We start from the raw sequence: 10,008 nt of genomic DNA, 5'->3' as shown, positions 1-10,008 counted from the left end.
CAAAGAAGGTTTCTGTAAAATCGTTAGAAAAATTTAGTCCCTTAAAACCATTAATTGATAAACTGTATCTAGATGGAGGTAAAATTGACATTCTCATAGGCACTGAATTCTCCGATGCGTTTGTAGATCTTGCGATGAAAGTTGGAGAAAGTGGACAACCAATTGCGAAGAAAAACATTTTCGGTTGGTACTTGTTAGGCACTATTGACAGTAAAACTGAATTTAAATCATTTTATGAAATCTGCAATTATTGAAGACTTTACGCAAGTCAAAACAGACAACGACATAAAACAGTTATTGTACCAGGACCAGTTGGGTATTAAACCAACTCAATACTGTGTGTGTAGCGAAGACTTGCTTAAAGAAAACCGTTTCATCAAACTTTTGAGCGAATCAACAAAATTGAAGAATTGAAATCAAAATGCCCTGGAAAAGTATTGGTCCACCTCAAACCAGTAATTATGATCTAGTGTACAAACGGATGATATCTACTGAAAAATCTCTAATCAAAAGAAATAAATTGAATATCGTGGATGTCGAAATAAACAAATTAGTGGATTTTGGATTTGTAAACAAACTCAATCCGAGCGATGTAGATCACGCTAAACCGGAATTTTATCTTCCTATGCAAGTAGTCTTCACCCCAGGTAACAACTGAGGTACGACTTGTGTTTGATTCCAGTGCTAAAGGATGTGATGGACTGTCTTTAAACGACAGGCTGGAAAAGGGACCTTATTTAATAAATAACTTACTAGAAGTTTTAATAGCTTGGAGATGGGATAATGTTGCTTATTGTGGAGACATTCAAAAAATGTTTAACCAGATTTTAGTTCACCCCGAAGATCAGAAGTATCATAGATTTCTATGGAGATCTAATCCAAGCCATCAACCATCTATATACCAATGGATACGGCTAAGTTTCGGTGATAAGCCAGCACCATCTATTGCATCAAATGCCATTCATATTTTAGCCAATATGTCTTTGTCAACTTACCCAGAAGCAGCAAAAGAACTGTTAAATAGGACTTATGTCGACGATATAGCTGGCTCTAAACCCTCACAAGTTGAAGCTAATAATGTTATAAGTGACATTGACTCAATTCTAAGTGAAGGACACTTTAAAATAAAATGTTGGTATTCTAATAATGAACAAGTAGATCAAGACACATCAGGTGTGGAAACAAGCATTCTTGGACACCGATGGAACAAACAATTTGATACATTTTCATTCAGAAAGGATTCTCTTACTGAAGTTATTGGACCCTTTAATAAACGTAAATGCCTTGCATCGTTAGCCCAAGTTTGGGATCCGATAGGAATTGTATCAGCAGTAACAATCAAATTTCGAATCGATATGCAAAATTTGTGGGCACAAGGTTACAACTGGGACGAAATCCTTCCAGATGACTTACAAACCAAATGGTTCAACAATGTTCAGCTTATGAATGAACTCCTCCAAGTAACTCTAAAACGACAATTGAAACCAAGCAACGCCATAGGAACTCCTGAAATACACGGTTTTTGCGACGGTGGCGAAATGGCCTATGGTGCCATAATAATGTTACGTTGGACTCTCGAAAATGGAGACTTTATGTGTATACCAATTTTAACTAAAGCACTCGTTGCACCATTGTAGAAAAAATCCATTCCAAGACTGGAAATGTTAGGATGTTTATTGCTGACCAGAATGTATGAATGTGTTTTAAGATCATTGATATTTGTTGACGCTAAAAACTTTCCAGTATATCTATGGTGTGACTCTGCAACCGTTTTAAAATGGATTAAATCACCACCGCAAACTTTCCGTCCCTTTGTTTCTGCAAGAGTCGCAGAAATCCAGGAGTCAATCGATGTCAAACTCTTTAGATACGTAATGTCTGAGTACAATCAGGCTGACGCTTTAACTCGTCGAATATCAGTCAATCAACTCTCAGAGTGGCTGGATGGTCCAAGTTTTCTTAAGTTACCGGAATCGGAATGGCCAAATTTCGAGATTAAAATACAGTGTAAAACAGACGAAACACCTCAAGTTTCAATTGAGTATAAGCCACCCAAAAAGCTGGATAAAGTCGCAAGAAATAATGTTACATCAACTCAAACTGCTGTCCAAAATGATCCAGTAAATGAAAATAACATGTTGAGTAAACTTTTAGATAAAACATCTAGTTTCATAAAACTTCGTACATATATGTGCCATTTAATTAGATTTGCAAAGTATATCGCGAAGAGAAATTTCGAAAAAGGACCTTTTACCGTGTCTGAATTAGACCATTCTCAAAATGTGTTATTCAAATGGACACAATGTGATCTACCTAAATCTACTGATGTTCAAGGAATTACACTTCAACGGGATGGAAATGGTATTATTCGAGCCCACGGAAGATTGGAACAAGTTCGAACTCTGCCTAAAGATCAAAGAAATCCAATAATATTACCGAAAAATCATCAATTTGTGAATGTAATCCTAGAACACTTGCACGAAAAACGTGGACACTGTGGATATGAGAGGTTAATCGCAGAAGCCAAAAGACAATTTTGGATATTAGGTTTAAGGAATACTGCTAAGTCGTTAACAAAAAATTGTATTCCTTGCAGAAAATTAAGGAAAAAGCCAGTGGAACAGTTAATGGGTCAAATCCCAGAACTCAGAGTTGCTGCTGGACTCCCAGCCTTTTACAATACAGCTCTCGATATGTTCGGTCCAGTGTTTATAAAATTAGGAAGGAAAACATTAAAGGAAACGTGATAATATTCACTTGCATGACGTCACGCGCTATACATTTGGAATTGGTGTCTGATAAAAGTTCGGATTCATTCCTCATGGCTTATAGGAGATTTTCATGCCTGAGGGGTCAAGCTAAGTGTGTGTGGTCTGATCAAGGAACCAATTTTGTGGGTGCTCAATCTTATTTACGTGAAATTATGGAAAATTGGGATTTAAACAGTGTCAGAAATGTGATAACTCAAAACTATTCTCGCGATTTGAAGTTTAACAGGGAATGGAATATCCCACGGGCATCCCACATGAACGGTGTAGTTGAGAATCTAATCAAGTCCGTAAGACAAGCCTTTAATGCTACGTGTAAATCACGCGAATACACTGAAGAACAGTAGCACACAATTCTAGCGGAAATAACATTTCTAATAAATTCTAGACCGCGTTATCCTGCTTCAAGTGAAATATTTGAAGATCCTCCAGTTTCCCCCAACGATTTGCTGTATGGATCAATTATAGTACCACCACAGCCTAAAGATGAAGATCGTGTTAATCCAAGAAACTTAATTCGTAGCTCACAAGCACGAATATCTGAATTTTGGCATTGTTGGTTAAAGTATTTTCCATCTACCCTCCTTTCACGAAACAAATGGCATAAATCAAGAGATAATCTTGGAATAGGAGACCTTGTTCTCGAAATAGATCCTAATAGGAAAAGGGGAAAATGGAAAATGGCTTTGATCAAACAAGTGTATCCAGGATCGGACGGAAAAGTTCGTAAAGTTCAAATCAAAACTCCTGTAGGACTATATGACCGACCTATTCACAAGTTATGTCTAATTGCCACTAATGAGGAACTTACTAGTGCTTAGAGATGTGCAAATGTATTTATTCGTGTGTCATGACTCAAAATTTTACGGAATTTTGTCATTGGGTCCGGAGTGTTCAGAACATTTGCTTATTATTTTAGAAATTAATTATGTAAGCCTATAATTATATTAGCTTATTGTTTAGTAACTGACAGAAAGTCGGTGTTTCCCAGTATTTTTATTATATTACGTCATGTCTGACGTCGTTAGTTATAAATAGTGACAGTGTAAAATTTAGCCAATCAATTCATTCTAAAACATGTGACTTGGGGAATTCCGGAAACAGAAAAAAGTTGCAATGGTGTGCGTGAACAAACGTGCATGATTCCGATAAACCTTTAAAATAAGGCGACCAAGCTAATTATTAGCCCATTTAAAGTTCCCACTATTAGAGTGAGTAGATTTGCTAATATTCTAGTCTATTATGTATGTATGTAAATTTAATTAATTTGCTTTGTAAACCTAGGCCTAAGCCTAAACTCAATTGTTAACGAAAATTTTCATTTATATTTTCAGTTGACTATATTAAACTACTAAATTACTAATTTCTGCAATACGAAAATCCATATTTGAAAATAAATATTGAAGATTGGAAGCTTGTAGTTTATTGGTGTAGTACAATCCCAGGAACTAAGGCACCCTTCACTTCGTCTCTGATAAAATTCAGAACAGTCGCCCCAAAACCAAAATGCCAACAGAATAGGCCTATTGTTGAATTAAAGGGCCCGTTGTTGAACCTTTTTGTCAGTGGTAAAATAACAATAACTAATTTTTGCAATTGCAAGACATAATCGACGGGACAGTCTCATGTGACACAGTAACCTTCCAATCCAAACCAATATCAATAATCTGTAGGCCCTACCATAGGTTGCCTAGTAGCATTAACCTATTGTCCAATTATAATAATCTGAGACTACAGGGGTAACAATAGCCCAGTACTACTAGTGGCCTACTAACAACAGCCTAGCACTAGTAATACAAGCCTAGCACTACCCCAGTAATCCAGTAACAATAGCCAATTCTATCAATGGCGCAGTAACAATAGCCTAGTACTACCAGTGACTTAGTAACAATAGCCTAGTACTATTAATGGCCCAGTAACAATAGCCTAGTAACTATAGCCTAGTACCAGTGGCCCGGTTACAATAGCCTAGTACCACCAGTGGCCCAGTAATAATAGACTAGTACTAACAGTGGTCCTCTAACAATAGCCTAGTACTACCAGTGGCCCAGTAACAATAGCCTAGTACTATCAGTGGCCCAGTTACAATAGCCTAGTACTACCAATGGTCCAGTAATAATAGGCTAGTACTGCTCGTGGCCCACAAACAATAACCTAGCACTACCAGTGGACGAATAATTGATAGCCTTGTACTACCAGTGGCCCAGTAACAATAGACTAGTACTATCATTGGCGCAGTAACTATAGCCTAGTACTATCAGTGGCCCAGTTACAATAGCCTAGTAGCACCAGTGGCCCAGTAATAATAGCCTAGTACTACCAGTGGCCTAGTAATAATAGCCTAGCACTACCGATGGCCCACTAACAATAGCCTAGTACTACCAGTGGCCCAATAACAATAGCCTAGTACTACCAGTGGCCCAGTAATAATATCCTAGTATTATCAGTGGCCCACTAACAATAGCCTAGTACTAACAGTGGCCCACAAACAATAGCCTAGTACTAACAGTGGCCCAGTAACAATAGCTTAGTACTATTAATGGCCCAGTAACAATAGCCTAATAACTATAGCCTAGTACTATCATTGGCCCAGTAACTATAGTCTCGTACTACCAATGGCCCAGTAACAATAGCCTAGTACTACCAGTGGCCCAGTAATAATAGCCTAGTATTAACAGTGGCCCTCTAACAATAGCCTAGTACTACCAATGGCCCAGTAATTATATTGTACTACCAGTGGCCCAGTTACAATAGCCTAGTACTACCAATGGCCCAGTTACAATAGCCTAGTACTATCAGTGGCCTAGTGATAATAGCCTAGTACTACTAGTGGCCCAGTAATAATAGCCTAGTACTAACAGCGGCATAGTTAAAATAGCCTAGTAACTTTATACTAGTACTACCGATGGCCCAGTAACAATAGCATAGTGCTATCAATAGCCCAGTAGCAATAGCCTAGTAACTATAGCCTAGTACTATCAGTGGCCCAGTTACAATAGCCTAGTACCACCAGTGGCCCTAGTGCTAACAGTGGCCCTCTAAAAATAGCCTAGTACTACCAGTGGCCCAGTAATAATAGCCTAGTACAATCAGTGGCCCAGTTACAATAGCCTAGTACTACCAATGGCCCAGTAATTATAGCCTAGTACTACCAGTGGCCCAGTTACAATAGCCTAGTACTACCAATGGCCCAGTAATAATAGGCTAGTACTGCTCGTGGCCCACAAACAATAACCTAGTACTACCAGTGGACGAATAATTGAAAGCCTTGTACTACCAGTGGCCCAGTAACAATAGACTAGTACTATCATTGGCGCAGTAACTATAGCCTAGTACTATCAGTGGCCCAGTTACAATAGCCTAGTACCACCAGTGGCCCAGTAATGATAGCCTAGTACTACCAGTGGCCTAGTAATAATAGCCTAGCACTACCAATGGCCCACTAACAATAGCCCAGTACTTCCAGTGGCCCAGTAATAATATCCTAGTACTACCAGTGGCCCACTAACAATATCCTAATACTATCAGTGGCCCACTAACAATAGCCTAGTACTAACAGTGGCCCACTAACAATAGCCTAGTACTAACAGTGGCCCACAAACAATAGCCTAGTACTGACAGTGGCCCACAACCAAAAGCCTAGTACTAACAGTGGCCCAGTAACAATAGCGTAGTACTATTAATGGCCCAGTAACAATAGCCTAGTAAATATAGCCTAGTACTATCATTGGCCCAGTAACTATAGTCTAGTACTACCAATGGCCCAGTAACAATAGCCTAGTACTACCAGTGGCCCAGTAATAATAGCCTAGTACTAACAGTGGCCCTCTAACAATAGCCTAATACTACCAGTGGCCCAGTAATAATAGCCTAGTACTATCAGTGGCCCAATAACAATAGCATAGTACTATCAGTGACCTAGTAACAATACCAGTAGCAATAGCCTGGTGCAACAAGTGACCCAAACACAATAGCCTAGTATTATCAGTGGCTCAGTAACAATTGCGTAATATTACCAGTGGCCCAGTAACAATAGCTTATCAGTGGCCCAGTAACAATAGCTTAGGACTACCTGTGGATCAAAACAATACCAGTAACAATAGCCTAGTACTACCAGTGGTCCAGTAACAAAGCCTAGTACTATCAGTGGCCCAGTAACAATAGCTTAGTACTACCAGTGGATTAATAACAATTGACTAGTTCTACATTTACAATACTTAGATCTTACCTGTGATCAAGTAACATTGCCCTGGCACTGGTAGTCTAGCACTACATCTAGCCCAGTAACAACACAGTGATACTTAGTCATCCAATAAGCATACCCCTGAACCACAAATGACCCAAGAAACCTGGTACTACCAGGAGTCCAATATCAATAATCTGATACTACCTGTGGGCCAGTATCAAAAGCCTGCGTTCAGCAAGTGGTCGCAAAAGAATATTCCTATCAATGGTCCAGTAATAATGACCCGGTACAATCAGTGAGCCAGTCAAAATACCTTGCTACAGCCAATGGACCAGTTAAAATGATCTACTATTACTACTACAAGAGTTTAAATATTAATAGCCTGATTCTGCCCGTGGCCCACTATAGAATACCTTGATACAGGCAATGCCCAAGATACAATACCCCGGTGCTACCTCTGGCCCATTGTTAGCCCTTGTTAGCTGTTGGCAGCAGTATAATTGTTAGCCTTTGTTAGCTGCTGCAAGCATTGGGTTATCACTAACGTGATAGCCTTTGTTAGCTGTTCGTAGCAACTAACATTTACCTCTGAAGGCGGAAAGGCGCCTTTGTTATGTTATAAGCAGTAATAGCCACTAACAACTTCTTGAAAGAATCAACTAATAATAGGCGAATCGGGTGGATTTCTAATGCTAGCTTCTTTGTAGTGTGGTTGATCTGCTGTCTTTAACGATGATGTGCTGTCAGTCGAAAATAAAATGCTTACATGGTCGCTTTTTCCAATTGGCGGTAGAATAGTTTGGTGATGGAATCGTTTTAGTTGCAGAATTCAACGCAAAGTTATTGGCACGCACGTTGCTATTCATATACGTTTGCAAACGAATCAAATGCGATGAGCCACAAAAAAGTACAGATATTATCATTTAAACTCGATAACGGCACTGCGTGTAAAATTTCTAATAAAAACTAGGTCACTTAACTACACAGTTGACAAGATCACGTTTCCAGTAAATGGGCTCGAAGCCATTACACTCTACATAAAGGCGGTGACAGACTTAACTTTAAAAAAAACGTAATCTGAGTAATTAACGACATTAGCTGTCATAAAAAGCAGTCGGCGAGCTCCTGGGCATTGTTAACATAAGATTGCAATACTTATCTTAGAAGCTTTGAAATTCTTCCAAACACACTAAAACTTAAATGACAGCAAACTTAATAGTAACTTTCTACTTGCCGACAGCATGTGTGGCGTTGTTAATGCGTAAGACTATCAGGACCACAAAAACCAAACACATTAGAACAGCGTTCACACAGAGTTTATTAAAACCAAAATATCATAAAATCATAAAACCATAAATAAGTGGACAATGCTGAATCTAACAAGATATGATAGGATATTTGACGATTAACTGAAAAGATACAAAATTACAATAACAAGTAGCTATTCATATAATTTGGGCAAGAGAGGGACTCTTTTAAATACTACAGAATGTAAACAAAGCTATTCGAGAAATTGTACTTTCACTTTCCATATAAGGCAATCGACAGTGCGCGCTAATCATTGACGATGAAAAGATTTCAGACCCAAACTTTACATATAAATTACAGGACAAATACAAAATGACAGGGAGTTTAGGACCGCTAGAAATGTTCTACGATATACATTGAATAAGATAACATAAAAACATACCAAATTGTCAACCACTAATCTCCACAAATAACAGAAATGAGTTAGAACGATAAAGACTTGACCAGAATGTCAGCCATGCTCTTTGAGAAGGAAGCTATTACGTCACGTTGACCAGTTCGTGTTACTATCGGTTAAGGGTCGGTTCGTTTATATTAACCTGTGCTCTACAGCATGGAAGAATGGAATACTCTACTAGTCATGTGATTGGCTCCCACCTGACACTTTAAAATATTTTATCAGTAACCGATAAAATATTATTTATGTGACAAACATTGATAAATGATAATAGCGGTGATGCAGTGAAGGATAGTTGACCCCGACCAGCACTTTTTGAGGAAAACAGTAGTATTATTCTTATTTCGTTCTAACATGACCTTCTTAGTTCATCACATATCACGAAAGATGAATATACCAATTTTCTATCGATATTCCGCCCCTCGTTTGTATAACAATATAATATATTAACAATCTTGCTTTATCACGAATGTAAATGGTGTATTATATTTGTGTCAATAACTTGTCTATGAATTTTAATGGTTTATCGAACCTACTTGGTCAAGATCTTCAACCCTTTCTTTACTTTTGATTTAAACCGTTAGCTTTACATATGATTTACTCCGGATTGTTTCCAAATTTACGGCGACAAGGGGAAATTAGTATTAGTTTCCTATAGAATATTGGAGTTGGTATAACTTTACTTTCGTATGCAAAACTTTTTCACCTACATATTTCTGCAGTGGATAGGTTTCAAAATCACAACGGCCATCCTGTTTTCAGGCGTTGTTTTGTAAGTATAATTTTCAATATGGTTTGCTTTTTTAATGTTGCTGGTCGGATAACAAGACATATAATAGAATTAATACTGAGAATGATGTATTTCAGCCGGAAAGCTTTTTTTTCTAAAATTTTCGATTCACATGAGGTTTAGCTTGGTCATGTCTTGATTCTATAGAGAGGCTTGAAGATTTTACACTATGAAATAAACACACTTTTAACACAAATTGGGCAAATGCCGCGGTAAAATGGGCACAGTGAGAAGTCACTAAATTGCTGTGTGTATTTTCTTTATTCCTGTATTCTGGGTTACTTATTTGGATTATTATCTTTTTTTTTATCTGGAACTTTCTATTGACAAAGCTTGATGAAATTCTGAGGTATAAGCTTAGATTTCAAAACACGTGCTGACACTAGTTTACGCTTCGTTTTCATTTATACTTCATTGAGTTGTATTTTAGATAGTATTTTAAGACTGCATCTTTTTTCATAAGTTTTTACACATCAACTGTTAATCATAGTGACAGATGTTGTTGTATGGCCATTGTTTTTACACAAACTGTGTATAACAAAAATCATCTCACCAAACA

At 37.9% G+C, this 10,008-nt stretch overlaps 1 protein-coding gene across 1 annotated transcript; it reads left to right on the top strand.

Moving 5' to 3' along the window:
- Positions 1 to 3,388: 3,388 nt before the first annotated feature.
- On the top strand, positions 3,389 to 3,589 carry LOTGIDRAFT_113597 (hypothetical protein; the record flags this gene model as incomplete). Its single annotated transcript, XM_009051784.1, has 1 exon — positions 3,389 to 3,589. A coding segment is annotated over one exon (201 nt), but the record flags the coding sequence as incomplete, so codon positions are not given.
- Between the last annotated feature and the right edge of the window lie 6,419 nt (positions 3,590 to 10,008).

Source organism: Lottia gigantea, assembly GCF_000327385.1.
Source record: "Lottia gigantea unplaced genomic scaffold LOTGIsca_17, whole genome shotgun sequence".
NCBI classification, from domain to species: domain Eukaryota; kingdom Metazoa; phylum Mollusca; class Gastropoda; family Lottiidae; genus Lottia; species Lottia gigantea.
The sequence above is the reverse complement of the archived record's forward strand: the minus strand, read 5'-3'. Positions and strand labels throughout refer to the sequence as shown.